The sequence below is a fragment of the Gavia stellata genome, chromosome 24, assembly GCF_030936135.1.
Source record: "Gavia stellata isolate bGavSte3 chromosome 24, bGavSte3.hap2, whole genome shotgun sequence".
Lineage (NCBI taxonomy): Eukaryota > Metazoa > Chordata > Aves > Gaviiformes > Gaviidae > Gavia > Gavia stellata.
This window is the reverse complement of record NC_082617.1, coordinates 10,327,982-10,344,557: the sequence shown is the minus strand read 5'-3', so window position 1 is coordinate 10,344,557 and position 16,576 is coordinate 10,327,982. Positions and strand designations below refer to the sequence as shown.

Sequence of the window (16,576 nt, the reverse complement as noted above, 5' to 3'; positions counted from 1 at the left end):
CATGTGAGGAGATGGCTACAAGAACACTGTATCGTACTGCTCACCAAGCACTGCATGGCCCTTCAACATCACCTGTAGGACCAAATCCCACAATACTTCTTTGAGCTAAATCCAACAGCTTCGTTCACAGCAGAACAATCACATCAGAGTCTCAGTGCCAGGCAGTGTTGTATTTTAGGCAAAAATTACCCTTTAACAGATTCCCCAAATGGTTCTTTCCTTGCCTATGTCAGCCCAGGAGACCCCTACCTTATTGTTCTGCATATCCTTATTGGCACCATTCTTCAGGAGGACTACTGCGGCTTCAACATTGTTCACAGCAGCTGCCCAGTGCAGTGCTGACTTGCCTACAGAGGAAGACCACAAAATACAACACACATCAGTGAGTGGTAAGAGTAACAGCAAGCAGCCCTTTCCTTCCACCTCTGAGGGAGCCTTTGTTTTAGCTGCCTGCAGTACCTAGATCATCCACAGCATTGACGTCTGCATGGCAGTTGATGAGATCGTCCAGCATGCCCTCCACAGCCAAGCGAGCGGCCAGGATCAGAGGAGTGGTCCCGTCATGCATTCGGGCGTCGAGATCGGTTGCCCTGTTCCTAATCAGGATCTGCCACAACAAGGGCCAAAGCGCAAACGTTAGGAGGGACAGACAGCTCCAGGTACCCAGGTCTCTGCAACTCCCTTTCTCCAGAGGCTGGGGCCTCCCGTCCCCGCTCCCAGTCCGGGGGTGCACATCCGAGGGCAGCTACGGGGTCGCTGCTTTGCTGTACCCTGCCCTGAGACAACAAGGGCTTCACTTTTCAAGACTTTCACCCCGCACCTTGCCAGGGCAAGCTGGAGACCCTGCGATAAGCTCAGTCGTGTGACCAACTCAACACGTAGCACTGGTATTTCCCCAGAAAACCCTGAGACTAGTGGCGAAAGGATCAATTACCTGGAAGACTCCTTGGGCATCGGCAGAGACGGCGGCGTGGAGGGGCGTCCTGCCCATGTTATCTTGGATGTTTGCATCGGCACTAGCTTCCAGCAGGCGCTTGGCAGCGTCCGAGCGGGAGTACCTGGCAGCCAGGTGAAGCGCGGTCTCGCCGGTGCGGTCAGTCTGGTTGTGTAAGCTGGCGCCTTGGTAAATGAAATCCGAGATGACGGCAGGAGCATCATCTTCCTCTTCGCTGTTGCCAGTCTCCAGCCCTCCTCCGCTGCACGAGGCGATCATGAGGGGAGTGAAGCCATCTGAAAAGCACAGGGGAACTCGGTGAAAAAAGGCTTTTTACCCTTCTGTAATGCAGGCAGCTCAGCAAGCTGCTCTGTCTGCGATAGATGCTTATTCTCGTGGGTGCATCAAGACTGAGTTCCTGACTGGTTCTAAACATCAAACACGAATATCCTTCCTCTGATATGGATCTGAAATTCCTCAGTGGTATCTCACCACTCGCTGCTTTTCCTATTTCATCGGCTAGCTTGCACACTAACATGTAAGATGTGATTTATAAGGAAGGTTGCTCAAAGCAAACTTGAGTACAGTACAGCACAGCCCTAAATATTTTCATTATTTCAGAAAGCAATTTCACAGATGTGGGGAAGACCAAATGTTCGTAAAAAATTAAAAGCCTATTAACTATTAATACAGTTAAAAACCTGAAAAGAAGATTGTGAAATGTGCAGTTTGGTGGGAGGAGAGGAATCTAGGAGTGGCGGAGAGGTAAGCTGGATGATTTAACAGGTACTTCTGTATTCTCAAATTTCCACCTCAGTGACTAAACAAAAGAGATCTCATGGAAAGCAAAATTTGACAGGGTCTATCTCTAAATCACGCACAACAGCAACCATGTGATGCACAACAGCTAGCAGCAACTCCGTACTAGAAATGGAGACAGGTAGGGCTGTCCGGGACTGCTCATCTGCAAGGGGTAAGGGAGGATTTGAGATTAGCTGACAAGCAGCGCAGAAGTGAAAGGAGTCCACCTTACCGGGACCTCTGACGTTGACATCCATACAGTCTGCATCGATTTCCCCCTGCGGTGGAGTAGGCGCCATGGAGGATATGCGCAGGTCAGCGGCATCCAGGTGCTGCTGGGTCCACTGCCTGTGATCCGTCTGATCGTCCGTGTCGGGCAGCATCGCCTGCTCCTCGAACTGAGGAATGACAGGGGGAAATGAGCACCGAGCAAAGCGCACAAGTCAGGGTGGGAGGAGGGGGCTGAGCTCTAGCATGTGGAAGCTCTGCAAGTCTCAAAGGTGCGTTTGTCACACGCAGGTTTGCAAAGGAGCCGGCAGCAGCGATGCGTACTGCAGACTGGGCCCCCGAGGGTCCCTCCGCTCTGCTGCTTTCCGCAGCGCTCTGCTCCTTCCATGACAAAACCCAGCGAGCGACTACTTGCAGCACAGAAAGGGAACGTGACACTGAGCTTACCCTGAACTTCTTGGTGTCCAAGGTCTCCTCATCACCCCACTCATTTTGGTTGTCATCCATCAACGTACCGTCTGAAGCATTTTTGAGGGGTCTTTAAAAATAAAACCACACAAAAACTTAGCTCCTCTGCAGGAACTAGTCTGTGATGGACTGTGTTTATCTACATGCACAAACTAAAAGAAGAATCGACAAGGCAATTTCCAGGAGGTTCCCCTCAGGTTACCTTTCATATTTTACCAAGTGCGAACAGACCGCGAAGCATTTAAAAACCTCCTCCAGATGGGAACACTGTTTTCCCCATGCAGAACTCTAAGAAACCTGATTTTTCTCCTCCCCGCTACACCGGTATGATGCACTAGAGAACAAAACTCCGATGGGTTCTTTCAGAAGAGCCCTGCACAGCCCCACTGCGCTGCGTTTAACAGGTTAGCAAGCAAATTACTCACTTCAGTCCAACAGAATCCTCCCCAAGTGGTTCTCGCCGCTTCTTCTTGCTCGACTCTGTCACTTTGAAGCCTTCTGGGAACCAAAGCTGCCCATGCTCCCTGCGCCGCTTACGAGACACCAGTACTCCCACTACAATGAAAGCAAGCAAGACCAGCGCAGCCACCACCACGTACATAGGATACAGCTGGGAGTTCTTCGTGGGCTCAGCTGTTTCACCTGCAAAACAGTGGGGCACAAAGAGATGCTGAGACATTAAGCTGCATAGCAAACCAGTGACAGAGTGGAAATGAAGGAAAATTAGTTAATAGAGGTACCTAAATCTGATCTAAATCAGCCCCCCCCCAAAATAAGGTCATTTTATACGCTATTAATCAGAATTGCAAACTATCGGCAAATTCTCGGCTGCACAAGCCAGCCTGCATCAGGAGACAGCTTCACTTTTTTCTCCTTTAAGGAAAAGGATTAGCAAACTTCAAATCATTGCGCTTGCATTGAGCTGTTAAGACAAAAGGATTTAGGGGGGATTTTCAAGATACAAACTTCAACTCCTTGCATGTCACTGATTGATTGGAGCCAGTTGGGTTTTCTTTTTCTTTTCTTTTTTTTTTTTTTAATAACTTTTATAGTGATAATGATTTTGAAATAAACCTGGAATAAGCAAAAATAATAAACTGTTTTTGCAATTTTTTTAAGAACAGACTTAAAGAAAAAAAGAAAGAAAGATGCAAGGTTATTAAAACCAGACTGTGCTCAAATGCAGCCAGCTGACAGATAACTAAACATGGATAAGGCTGGAAAGTTTTGGCTGTCTCTCCTCCCCAGCTGACCAGCCATACTTACTTTTAACGGCTTCTATTTTGTAGGGTATGTTCAGGTTGCCAAGGGAGGCCAAGGCACCCAGGAACGCCGCCACATCGGTTGCACTCTGGAAGCACTGGGAAGATGACTGGATGCACTGGCGGTTATCAATTTCCAAGTAGACGATGGATCTGTGCGAGAGAAGAGTCAATGAGAAACATGGAGCAATGACCACACTGAGAAGACAGACGAGATCCATCTCCCTTCCCTCCTTAACCCCTCATCAGTGGGAATTAGAAGGTGGGAACCCACCTCCTTTCTTCCCTCTGGCCCAAACCCTGCAGCTCAACACTCACGGTCTATTGGATTTGTCTCATTGAATACTGTGAAATCTAACTCCTTATCTACAGGAATGAAAGGGAGTCTCTGCTTCACAATGTTTTAAAACTACCCAGATACTACAGTATCTTAAATAATGCTGTTTGGAAGCCTTCAGATCTTTTCACATCAGTTTCGCTGCTCTAACTCCTTTGCTTTTGGTGGCTTTTGATTGAGCCCACAGAGAGGGAGAAGGTTAGATCTATATGTTTATACCAAAGATCTCCAAACACAGTTTGCAGTAATTGAGTTTTACAACAAAGCTCTAGGAAGCATTTCCCAGGGAGAAACTGAGGCTTAACTTAATGACTTCCTGAAGTCAGACAGTCAGTCAGGCCAACCTCTGCTTCCAGGTCCCACCCAGCCCAGCCCCGGCTCCCAACAATACACACGACTCCTTCAATCGTGAGAGTCGGCGCAGCATTGTATCAGGGATTCCTGAGCGATCACTCGCTTTTCCCACATGAGAGCAAAATCCGGTTTCTATTCACACAGAAAGCAACGTCTAAATACAATTAGCTGGCCTACATCCTTCCCTTTATAGTGTGTTACTATTATCAACACAGAGAACAAATGCTGCTCAGTGAAAAAGGAACCCGTTGGTTCCCCTTACCCTCTGATGTCCATCTGATCGAGCTCTCTCTTCTGCCTTCGGCCAGCTCTGGAGTAGAGGCTGCTCTTTACCTTGTTGATGACAGCACTAGACATATCTGACCAGTCCTCTGTTGACCTCTTGATGTAATGCTTTTTCAGCTCCTCCTCATTGCCGTAGTATGGAAAGATCATATACTCTCCCTTGGGGTTCTTCTTGAAGACAACGTTGGTGTGCAGCACGCGGCTCAGCTCCCGCAGGAAGTTGAAAGAGTTGTTCTTCAGGTTCTCAGGAGTGATGAGGACCACCACCACCAGCGTGCCATCTGCAAGCTTCTCCGGCATGTTGTTTGCACAGTCCAGACCATCCCATTCGCACTCAAAATTATTGCAGCCCTGGTCACAGTGACCATCTGAGAAGTGATCTTTGCAGTACTGATCATACAGAGGGCTGGGCAGAAGGAAAAGAAAGGCAGAAGAAGGAATTAGACCAAGTACTATGCTTCTTACCTATCTGCTGAGAAAATAAGCTGTGGTCCACACGGACCTCTCTTTCATATAAATATTCTTCATCCTGATAGATACAAAGCCAGTTTACACAGAAGGCAACTTTCATGCAGCGCTGTGAAGTGTTCACCTCTGCAGGTGAAAGATAGCTGTTATAAGTTGTAATTTAGATGCCAGAAAAAGGAACAAATTACTGTGACTCAGAGAAGACACAGAATAGTTACTCAGACCAGAGTTTGTCCAGGAATCTGAGATTAAGTACCTGCTGTTGCCAAAGACAATGTTTGGTAAATGCCTGGATGTTAACATCACCATGTTTTCTGGCTGCTCTTCCATCTGGGGTCTCCCTACACTGAAACTCACTCTGTTACTACTGTGAGTTGGAGAATTCACTTCTATGGCGTGATATGGGCAAGGACAGGGAAGCCATCTGGAATGAGCCAAACCTAGAGAACTTCCAAGTGTATGTAAACTCAGTAAGACCACAGGGAAGTGTGGTTGCTTAAGTTGCAGCCCCATAGGCAGCAGAACAGAATGTAGAGAGTGAACAACAGGTCTGCACTTAGGAGCTTTAGCAGATGCAACCAGAAAATACCCCCAGACGATCAGCACAGAGGTCATGGCTTTAAAACAAGAGGCTCAATGAGCAAGTCACTTACTTGCACTGCCCTTCGTACTTCTGGCAGTCAAATCCATCATACAGGCAGCCAGCATTATTGCACTGAGAGTCGCACTTGCCATCGTTGAAGTACTTCCAGCACTGCAGAGACTGGGAGCAGTTCTTCCAGGGGTCATTGAAATTGAGGGAGCAGTCGCCCCCGTCCCAGCCGCAGGCATGGTTGTTGCATTTCCCATCGCAGATCTTGTTGCCGGCATACCCTGCGCAAACTGCAATCTCGCACTTCTCCTCAATTTTGGGTGGGATGATATCCTGCCCGATCCCACCTTGGAAATCAAAGTCAAGGATGTGGCAGTTGAGGCCGTTGAAGTTGGCGGGGCAGTTGCACCGGTAGTAGGGGGAGGCATCGCTGAAGAACTCGCAGGTGCCCCCGTTGTAGCAGGGGTTGGATGTGCAGGGGCTGCTGGCCGGGTACTGGCACTCGGGACCCGTGAAGGCCGGCGTGCACATGCACTTGGAGCTCTTGTGGATGGAGATGCAGGTGCCACCGTTCAGGCAGTGCAGGTTCCCACAGGTGCGGGAGTCGTTCTCGCAGGTGGCACCCACGAATCCCTGGGGAGGTGACAGCAAGGAGGGAGTTAGAATCATTGACACTGTCCTATGAGCAGCCTAATGCATGTGTGTGTTCTGGAAAACTCAGCACAAACCCAATCAATCAGGGCACGGCTCTGGCATGTCCTCTGAAACTAGTGATGGGCAAGAATAATCTAGAATGTAAACCCCGTTAGAGCATCCCCCTCAAAATGAAGGGAGCTCTTCCCCATAGCTGCCTGCTCCACCTTTACGTAGTGCAAATAATGGTCAACCATGCAAGACTCTGTCCTCCACGCTTACCCCTGGCTATCCCAGCTGGGGAAGCCTCAGGGGCTAAACCGGCCCCTTGACTGTCCCTGTGTGCACGGGGCTGACTTGCAGGGCCCGTACAACATCCCACGCTCAGAGCTGGAGCGGAGCAGGTACCTACCGGGGGGCATTTGCAGATGAAGCCACGGCCGGTGTTGCTGGCAACTGCGCACGTTCCACCGTTCCTGCAGGGTTTGCCTTTACAGCCGTCCACCACGGTGTCGCAGCGACGGCCTGCCGAGGGAGAGGAGCGCGTGAGGAGCAGAGGAAGGCGTGCGAGACGCTTGGGGTGGCTGGGGGCTGCAGGGCTGGGCGCAAGGAGCGGGGGGGGATGCGGCGCTCACCTGCATAGCCAGGTCGGCACTCGCATTTGTAGTCATTGACCCGCTGCACGCAGTTCTGGGTGCCGCGGGCGTCGCAGGGGTTGGACAGGCACTCGTTGACGTCTCCCTCGCAGCGCTCCCCTACAAAGCCAGGGGGGCAGATGCAGCTGTAGCCACCTACCCGATCCGTGCACTTGCCATTGTTAAAGCACTTGGGCCCCAGGGTGACAGGATCAAAGAAAGGGCTGCAGTCATCCACATTGATCTCACAGTGCACCCCTAGAGAAATGGGGGAACAACCCACACAGCTCATCAAACAGTATCGGGGTGCCTGGTGGTCCCTTGTGCGAACCTTCCCTGCGAAGGGGCTGAGCCTGACCAATTCAATGGCAGTCTGAGCCGCCGCTCTGGCAGGAGGCACGCAGCACCGCGCAGCTCGCGTCCAAGGTTGCGTGGCCTTGATGGCTAAGCTCGCAAGCAAACACAAACCTCTACCATTGCATTTGCTTCTGCTAGCCCGAGCAGCTAATGAGCAGATACCGAGGATATCTGCACTCAGCCCACTAATGCCCCAGCCTGGGGAATTAATTTACCTTGAGTTCCTCTGGGGCAGGAGCATTTGTAGGTATTGATGAGATCGATGCAGGTTCCTCCATTCTGGCATGGGTGGGACAAGCACTCATTGATCTCCTCTGAGCAGTTAACTCCATGATAACCAGCCACACACTACGAGGAGGGAAGAGGGGAACTATCAGAGAGGTGCGCTCAATTCCCACGTGGCTGTAGGAGCACAGCCAGCACCCCAGCCTTCGGCTCGGGAAAGGGGCACTGAGCCAGCCTGAAGCCGGGGCAGCTCCTTGGGCAGCAGAAAGGCAGTAGCTGGTGCTTTTTCCCTGTGCATCTCTGCCCCCCGCGGCACCCACCTCGCAGGAATAGCCTCCCAGGTAGTCTGTGCAGGTGGCTCCGTTCTGGCAGGGGTTGGGGGAGCACTCATCCACCTGCTCCTCGCAGTAGCTGCCGGTGTAGCCGGCCTGGCAGCGGCAGAAGTGAGTGTTGCCGGTGTCCACACAGAGCCCCGAATTCCTGCAGAGATGTGCCACATCGATACCTGCCAGGGAGAGCAGAGTGAGATGTGGGGACCTTGGTGACCCCCACGCACTGCAGGGCCATGGCCTGGCCACCACGCATCCCAGCGGGGATCGCAGCCAGGACTGCAGCCTCGGGGGGTGCACGTTACAGCAATCCTTGAGATCACTCTGGTTGTGCCAAAGATCCCCACCGAGAGAACTGAGCATGTCCCCGCTCAGAGCCCAGCATGGGGGGCCCCTGGGGATGCCACCCTGGCCCTGTGAGGCTGTACACATGGCAGGGACTCACCTTGCTGTTTAGCAGCCACCTCGCAGGAGACGCTGGGGACATCGCAGTAGAGCCCTGTCCATCCGCTGTTGCACTCACAGCGGTACAGGTTGTTGGTCTGCCAGCACTTGCCTCCGTTTTTGCAGGGAGAGGAATCACACCAACGCACCAGGTTCTGGGAGGAGCAGAGCAAGAGATGGGGGTCAGGACCCAGCAGGGCTTCTGCAGGAGTGGAGACTGCAGTGACCCCCCAAATCCCCACAGCCAGCGTGCACGGACGGACGCTGGGGTCAGCGGACGACACCCCAAGGCTCCTCTACCTGGCAGTTGAGCCCGGTGTATCCCTGGGGACAAGTGCACTTGTACGTCCCGTAGCTGTCCTGACACGTGCCCCCGTTCAGGCACGGCTTGGAGTCGCACTCGTTAATGTCGTGCTCGCAGTAGCTGCCCGTGAAACCAGGCGGACAGACGCAGGTGAAGGTGTTGATGCCATCCACGCAGGTCCCACCGTTGAAGCAGGAGCTGGGAACACAGGCATCAGGTCTCGGTGAGTCACTGCTGGTCGTGCTCCTCACCAAAGCCCCCACAAACTGGCCCAGGGCTACGGGGCAGCGCAGGGACCTCAGCCCCTTGCTCCAGCCCTGACAAAGGCTGCGCCCATGGCAGGAGCCGTGCCGGGCTGTACCTCTCTGTGCAGTCAGGCGTGTTGTTCTCGCAGTGGATGCCGCTGAAGCCGGAGGGGCAGGTGCAGGTGTAGCTGTTGACGCAGTCGGTGCAGTTGGCGCCGTTCTTGCAGGGGTTGCTGGCGCACTCATTGATGTCCTCCTCACACTTCGGCCCACGGAAACCAGCCAGGCACTCGCAGAAGAACGTGCCGATGCCATCGGAGCAGGAGCCACCATTGTGGCATGGATCTAGAGAGGAGGGACGTGCATGTGAAGATGCAATGGGTTCAGCCCTGGTGCAGCAGCCCTGCCTGGAGCTGCCCCACAGCACTGTCCCCACACACGTCCCCTGGCTGCGTGGAGGGGTGGGACAGAGCCCGTGGACCAGGCAGAGGCTGAGCCAGCCCCACCGGGGGACTGGGCACCAGGAGGGCACACGGGACACGCTTGCTCGCTGCCCGCATGTCACTCTCCCCCCACAAGCCTCCTTCCTGCCAGCTCCTATCCGGCCTTGGACTGACACAGCTCAGCCAGGACGTGCTTGAGGTGGCCCAAAAGCCTGAGCAGGGCTTGCAGCACAGCCCAGGCCAAAGCAGCGGCCACAGCTCGCCCATGCACGGGGAGGAGGATCCCAGCCCCAGGAAGGGCAATGAAGCTGACAGCTCAGGGCCAGGCTGAGCGCGGTCCGCAGAGTGGCCCCTGCTCTTACTGGGCTTGCAGTCATCGATGTCGGTGTCGCAGTTGCGGCCGGTGAAGCCGGTTCTGCAGGCGCAGCGGTAGCTCCCGTTGGTGTTCTGGCAGGTGGCCCCATTGCGGCATGGGCTCTTCACGCACTCGTTGATGTCGATCTCGCAGGTCTGACCTATGGGACAGAGTGGGACAGGGACCCCGTGGGCTGGAGGTGCTGGGGAAAGCCCCAGGGACGACGATGACGTCTCGGGCACCACTCGCACCAGGGTGAGAGCCCTCGCAGCAAACCACCCTCGCCAAGGGGTGCAAGCAATGGCCATGTCCCATCCACCCAGCTGAGCCGTGGGGCAGGTCAGGACCCTCCCTGAGGCTGGGCACCGTGCAGGGCTGCTCCCGTCTGGCAGGGCATGCAGGCAGCCACCTGCCCGCTGTCCCCAGCCATGCTCCCTCCCCTCTGTCTTTCACTCCCCAAGCAGCTGAGGAGAGCGAGGCGTGCTGAACCCCCAGACAGGCCATGCCCCTACCTTGCCAGCCAGAGGGGCAACTGCAGGAGAAGCTCTTGTAGTCCTCCGACTCCCGACACTCCCCGCCATTCTTGCAGGGGCTGCCAGCGCAGGGGGCCAGCACGTCCTCGCAGGTGGCTCCTGCAGAGGCATAAGCACCCGCTGACACTCCCTCCAAAACGATGGGTGGCCCAAGACCCCACTACCCCTCTTCCCTGCCCTGGGCTGCTGCCAGCCCTGGGGCAGGCTCTGGGCTTCCTCACTGCACCAGGCAGCCCAGCTGGGGCCATCTCCTCCATCCCTGGTCCCCCAGGGTGACCCTGAGCCCCCCACAAATCCTGTAAGCCCTGGCAATTTGGGCTGCATTAAAGCGCTGCACACTTCCTTTGGCAGGTAAGCGTTGCTCGGGGTGTCTTTCCCCCACTGCGCTCCCCCCCTCTCCCTCTCAGCTGCTTTTCCTGTTTACGTCCAGCCAAGGGACACGTTCCCTCCGAACCCTTATCTTCCCTGTCAGCCAGTATCTCCTGAACTGGCCTTTGCTATTTTCCAGAGCCTTCCCCTCCCCGCCTGCCCCGTCCCAGTCCCCCCAGGGGTTTCTATGGCCACTGCCGAGGGCAGGAAACGGCTCACGGCTTCCTGCAATTGTGCACCGGCTGCCGCTCTGCGCTAGCGGAAGCGGGAGGCCGGCAAACAGGAATTGTCTCAGCAGAATCCCCCGGCCCCTCGGCCTCGGCTCGCGTTTTCCAGTGCGAGCATCATGGCAGGAGAATGGGGCCACCAGCAGCGCCGACCCCCCGGGGTGTGAGTGGGGCAGCTGCTTGGTGCTGCTGCCCCCGGCCGAGCCACTGCCTTGGTGCCCTCCGGGGGGAGGAGGAGGAGGAGGGAGGAAGCTCTGGCTGGCCGCTTCCCAAAGCTCCTCCAAATTTCCTCCGGCTGTGCCATGGCATGGGGAGGTGGAGCTGTGGCTGTGGGCAGCCCCATGGCAGGGCAGTGCGAGGGAAGCCTCCGTGCTTGGTGCCGGCTCGTGGCACATGCAGAGGGACCGATTTGCTGTCACACCCAAAGCAGCAGCCCCGCAGAGCCCCCAGAGAGGGCCTGGGGGGCACAGGGTGCTCCTCCTCACCTGTGTAGGGCAGGAGGCAGTTGCAGGTGTAGCCGGCGACATCGTCGATGCACGTGCCCTGGTTCAGGCAGGGGTTGGAAGCGCATTCGTTGATATTGGTCTGGCAGTTGGGTCCTGGGTTAAGAAAAATAGATAAAAGCGGCTGTGATGGAGGTGTGCTGGTGGGAGGGGACTGAAGGTACCGTGGGGACGTGGTGACAATGGCAATGGCCCACCCATTGCCCTGGAAAAGCCTCCTGCTTCAGCTCCAGCCACAGGTGCCCAAACTCTGCTGAAGGTCCCCAGGCTAGCTGCACAGTCACGTCTCCCAACCAGACCTGGGACCTTCACCATCCCCACAGCGAAGCCTCCAGCCCATCTAGCATCACCCACAGCTCCCACCCAGGCCCCAGCATGGGGGGGACAGGGCAGCGTCCCTTACCGCTGAAACCCTCCCTGCAGGTGCAGATGTAGCCGCTGGTCATGTCCTTGCAGGTGCCACCATTCATGCAGGGATTGGATTCACACTCGTTATTGTTAATGTCACAGTTTGTCCCACTCCAGCCTGGGTCGCAGTCACACCTGTAGCTTTGGGGAAAAATTGGGGCATAAAGCACAGGATCTGGTCCGACCTGGCTACACCAGTCATCATTCACCCAGCAAACCCCAGCCCCTCGTTGTGCCCCTGCAGGGAAACATCCCCCAGCACTAGCACAGAGCACAGACGCGCACCAGCATGGGGGACAGCTGCTCGCCCTGCCTCTCACCCCAACTTTTCCGGGTGGCCCTTTGGTCCCAGCAGCCCCCACACCCTCCAGCCTACCCGTTCAGCCCATCATGGCATTTCCCGTGGATGCAGGGGTTGCTGTTGCACTCGTTCACTTCGGACAGGCACTTGGGGTCGTGGAAGCCCTCGGGGCAGAGGCAGGTGAAGCCGTTGATGCCGTCCTTGCACGTGCCCCCGTTGTGGCAGGGGTTGCTGGAGCACTCGTCGATGTTGATGTTGCACATGCGCCCTGGGAAAGGGTGGGGTGAGGAAATGTTACCCCATAGGATGCGTGGCACGGCATGGCAAATGCACGCCGCCTCCCGGGGGGCACCCACCGGGCAGGTCCCCCTCCAGCCACCTGGGAAATGGCTGCTGGAGGCTCAAATCTCCGGGCACACGTGTGCCGGCCACATAGGAGCAAGGCTGCCCTCCGGGTAGGGTGACTTCACACCCCTGCATCGCCCGCCTGGTTTAATTAAACGTGACTGGGAAGAGGCCATGCCCTGGGCTCATTTGGTCCGGGAGAGAATAACGAAGGGAGACGGTTTCAGCCTGTAACCCTACCTGCCGCGGCCGACAAAGCCAGGCTTTATTGTGGCTCCCGGCGGGCAGGAGGACAAGGGGCCGTGCGAGCGGGGAGAGGTGGGGGCTGCTCCCATCAAAGCCCTCCGCCATTTCCAGCAGCGATCAAACAAACCAGTCGGACAAGGCGGCAACCCGATACCCATGGGAGTGGGCGCAGCGGGAGTCGAATTCGCGGCATCAGACACCCCTTTGATTTCGGCCTGAGCCGGGGTCACCCTCCTGAACAAGCAGGAGCCCTGGAGGATGCAAAACCTCCGGCAACTGGGATGGCAGCATCTCCTCTCCTGGCTGCACCCTCGCCCCGGCTGCGTGCGGCACCACCAGCTGCAGGCATCCCTGCACCGCTGCGGGAACAGGGGACATCCCAGGGCTCCCAGGTGCGAGGCTGGATCCGGACCTAGTCCCCAGGGTGCTGTGGTGGCCGCCATGCCCTGCTCTCACCTGTGTACCCCGGCTCACAGGTGCACTCGTAGCCGTTGATCTTGTCGATGCACTTGCCGTAGTCACAGGGACTACTGGCGCAGTCGTCCAGGTTGATCTCGCAGTTGGGTCCTGGGGAGGAGAGTGGTGCCATTAGGGGGTCCCTGGTCCCGCTGACGAGGCAAAACGAAGCCCGTCGGCGCCGACCGCTGCTGCCGCTCCAAAACAAAGTGCCTCTGCCACAAGCGGCTCCCCGGCTGCTGGCTGGGGTGCGGTTCCTGAGAGCTAGGCACCAAACCGGGAGAACTCGCCCTCACCGAGGACGCCCCAAGCCGGCCCAGGCACCAGGACGGCTGCTGGCAGCGGCCCAGAGCCAACCTGCCTGGGGATGGGGATGGGACCGGGGTGCTGCGCGGCATGGCCAACCTGCATGGAGCTCCCGGGGGGTCCCTCCCGCTCACCCGTGGTCCCTTTGAGGCAGAGGCAGTTGTAGGCGTTGTTCCTGTCCTGGCAGGTCCCCCCGTTTTTGCAGGGCTGGCTCTGGCACTCATTGATGTTGATGTCGCAGCGGTGGCCCGTGTAGCCGGGCTGGCAGAGGCAGGTGAAAGCAGCGATGCTGTCCTTGCACGTCCCATAGTGGCACGGGTCGGGGTCGCACTCATTGATGTCGATCTCGCAGTGAGCACCCGAAAAACCTGTCACCAGCAGGAGGGACACAGGGTCAGGATGGGGGGCATGGGGTGAGGATGGGGGATGCGGGGTCAGAATGGGGGACACTCCTTTCCACCCTGACCAGGTGCGAGGCAGCGCACTGGGGTGGCTTCACCTGCCCGCCCGCCCCGCTGCGAGCTCCTGGACCCCCGGGAGTGGGGTGCGGGCAGGGGAGCACCCCGGCAAGCTGCCGGCGGGGCTGGTCAGACCCCAGCTCGCGGGCTTTGTCCCGGGGTGCACAATGACCTGCATTAAGTTGCCTTGGCTCAGGAGCGGGGCCCCGCGCTCGCCCGCGGCTCGTCCCTAAGCTCGCAGGGGGGCCGGCCGCAGGCACCCCCGAATAATAACCCCCCCGGCAGATCCTATTCTCTTGGCCGGCTCCCTCCCCGCCGGGTTTGGGGGTGGAGAGCTGAGGACAAAGTACAGCTTTGACTAGACCCCGCCAAGCCCACATAGCAGCTTTTCATCGGGGCTTGGCATTAGCAAGACACTAATTAGAGGCCATTCAGCTGGAAGATTTCTGGCGGGAGCTGCTCCACAAAAGAGCCACTGTTTGCCACCAGGGCTCAAGTCATCATTTTGTGCAACCGCTCCTTGGGTTTCGGTCCGCGAGCCCCCGCAGCCCCGCACCTTGCGTCCCCATAAGAGGCAGCTTTATTCCATCCTTCCTGCCTTCCCCCTCGCTGCCGCCCGCCGCCGAGGCGGGGAGCACGGCGGGACGGCTGCTGCAGGGCCACACCTAACGAGCGCTGGGCTCGTTATGCCCAGCTCGAGGGCTGGCGGGCAGCGGGGCTCGACTCGCTCTGCCGACGCCTAGGAAAGGGACAGTCCTGCCCCACGGGAGTCACATCAAGCAGGGACCGACCCCGCTGCCAGGGGCTCCAGGGACACCCCCCCCGGCAGGTGCCTGGGGAGGTGGGCTCTTGTTAATAATTCGGCAACGTGGTTTTATGGCACATCACGGGGCAGAAGGTGGCTTGTTCCTGCCTGGTGGGGCGGGACCCCCGGAGCCCCCCAGGACATGGGGACCCCTCACCTTCGGTGCACTCGCAGCTGTAGGTGTTGGGACCATCCACGCACTTGGCGCCGTTCTTGCAGGGAGTGCTGGCGCACTCGTCGATGTCGAACTGGCACAGGTGCCCGTTGAAGCCTGGAACGGAGGGAGAAATCACGTCCCCGCACCGCGGCCAGACCCGCCAGCCTCCCCCCGCCGCCGGGCAGATCCCGCCGGGCCCCCCGCGTCCCGGCCGGGGCGCCGAGTTTCCATGGGGACGGCTGCTGGGGGCCCTGAATGCGGGGCTGCGACCCGCCATTGAGAGCATCTTATTTACATCTCTAGAGGAGCAAAGTCTCTGAACTTCAAAACCTCCTTTCACAGATTAACCGTCTCCCCATTCTCCGCTCCACCCCGTGACTTTGACACTGCATTCAAAGCCGCTGGTGCGGCCCCCCCGGCCCCCGGCCCTCCTTCCCAAAGAGGGGCCTTTTCAAGTGCAAAGCCATGGGGTTTAATCCTCCTTCCCCTCTCCCATGGGCCGGACGGGCTGGACCCAGAGCAGCACCGCCTGCACGGGGCTCAGCCCCTCACCGCAATGGGTAAACCCCCCACCAAAAGCACCGAGAGGTGCTCAGCCCCCTCTCTCCATTTTGGGGGGCTCCAAAATTTAAGGAGTCCATTTTCAGCTCCTTCTCGGCTCGAGCCAGGATGCATCACGGCTTCGTTTCCGCCGCGATGGCAAAGGGACGGATGCCACGTACCAGTGGGGCACTCGCAGTGGAACTCGTTGATCTTGTCGAGGCAGTTGCCGTTGTGCAGGCAGGGGCTGCTGGCGCACTCGTCCGTGTTGATCTCGCAGTAAACCCCCTCATAACCTGCGGAGAGACCCGGCACACCATCAGCGCCACGGCACGGGGCCGGCACGATGTGCAGGACAGGCAGGTTACACCAGGGCACATTTGGTCCTCCTGTCTTTACAAAGGCAGCTCAGGAGCTGTGCTACAGGTGGTGGGACCTGATGCACAAGCTGCTCAATGGTTGTCCACCCCGGACCTCCCTGCCCTTGGCTTGATCCCAGCCAGCAAGGTTGGCAAGAGGAGGAGTCCAGAGCAGCGCTGATGGTGCCCAACTCTCACCCCAGCCCTGTGGGAGACTGCAATCTCTACCAAGCTCTTTCTTTTTGGTGCTGTCCCCAGGCACATGCACCTCCTCACCCAACATCGAGCTGAAGGTCAGGGTCATGCGGAGCCCTCCCACCGCCCGCACCCAGAACCGGGGCAGGGGTCTGTGGGGCCGCCCACCCACCGGGCATGCAGATGCACTGGAACTCCCCGATCTGGTCCAGGCAGGTGGCATCGTTCTGGCAGGGGTTGGAGAGGCACTCGTTGACGTCGATCTCGCAGCGAGGGCCCGAGTAGCCCTGCAGGCACTGGCACTGGAAGGACCCCTGGGTGTTGATGCATTTCCCTGCGTGCTCGCAAGGGTTGGCTCCTGCAACACACAAACGTGGCTCACAGGACACACTCCAGCTGCACGCGAGCTCCCGGCTGCACCGGCACTTTCCCCAGCTGCTTCTCTGCCGCTTGCGCGAGCTCAGCCCCGGTGCTCACCCAGCGAGCACTCGTCCACGTCCTGGTTGCAGGCCGGCCCCATGTACCCCGAAGGACATGTGCAGATGGCTTTGCCGTTGACGGGGTTGGTGTCGCAGTTGGAGCCCTCGTTGCAAGGGTTGCTGATGCAGGCGTCATCGAGGTGGCACAGCAGACCTGGGCAGCAAAAGGCAGGTGCACGTCAAGGGTGAT

General features: G+C 57.6%; 1 protein-coding gene across 1 annotated transcript in view; it reads right to left on the bottom strand.

Annotated features, from left to right (window-relative positions):
- NOTCH1 (notch receptor 1) overlaps positions 1–16,576 on the bottom strand; it is a 44,447-nt gene that overhangs the window by 3,506 nt on the left and 24,365 nt on the right. Inside the window, exons 7-33 of the mRNA XM_059828948.1 lie at positions 16,385–16,540; positions 16,080–16,265; positions 15,536–15,649; positions 14,814–14,927; positions 13,528–13,761; positions 13,088–13,198; positions 12,116–12,308; positions 11,735–11,880; positions 11,314–11,427; positions 10,212–10,331; positions 9,707–9,859; positions 9,018–9,246; positions 8,653–8,854; positions 8,354–8,507; positions 7,900–8,084; positions 7,570–7,702; positions 6,998–7,255; positions 6,775–6,887; positions 5,791–6,362; positions 4,647–5,075; positions 3,698–3,846; positions 2,857–3,073; positions 2,411–2,501; positions 1,968–2,133; positions 935–1,230; positions 460–607; positions 250–347 (exon numbers count right to left, since the gene is read on the bottom strand). Coding sequence (XP_059684931.1) covers positions 250–347; positions 460–607; positions 935–1,230; positions 1,968–2,133; positions 2,411–2,501; positions 2,857–3,073; positions 3,698–3,846; positions 4,647–5,075; positions 5,791–6,362; positions 6,775–6,887; positions 6,998–7,255; positions 7,570–7,702; positions 7,900–8,084; positions 8,354–8,507; positions 8,653–8,854; positions 9,018–9,246; positions 9,707–9,859; positions 10,212–10,331; positions 11,314–11,427; positions 11,735–11,880; positions 12,116–12,308; positions 13,088–13,198; positions 13,528–13,761; positions 14,814–14,927; positions 15,536–15,649; positions 16,080–16,265; positions 16,385–16,540 — 5,081 coding nt within the window. The remainder of the gene's footprint in view (positions 1–249; positions 348–459; positions 608–934; positions 1,231–1,967; positions 2,134–2,410; positions 2,502–2,856; positions 3,074–3,697; positions 3,847–4,646; positions 5,076–5,790; positions 6,363–6,774; positions 6,888–6,997; positions 7,256–7,569; positions 7,703–7,899; positions 8,085–8,353; positions 8,508–8,652; positions 8,855–9,017; positions 9,247–9,706; positions 9,860–10,211; positions 10,332–11,313; positions 11,428–11,734; positions 11,881–12,115; positions 12,309–13,087; positions 13,199–13,527; positions 13,762–14,813; positions 14,928–15,535; positions 15,650–16,079; positions 16,266–16,384; positions 16,541–16,576) is intronic.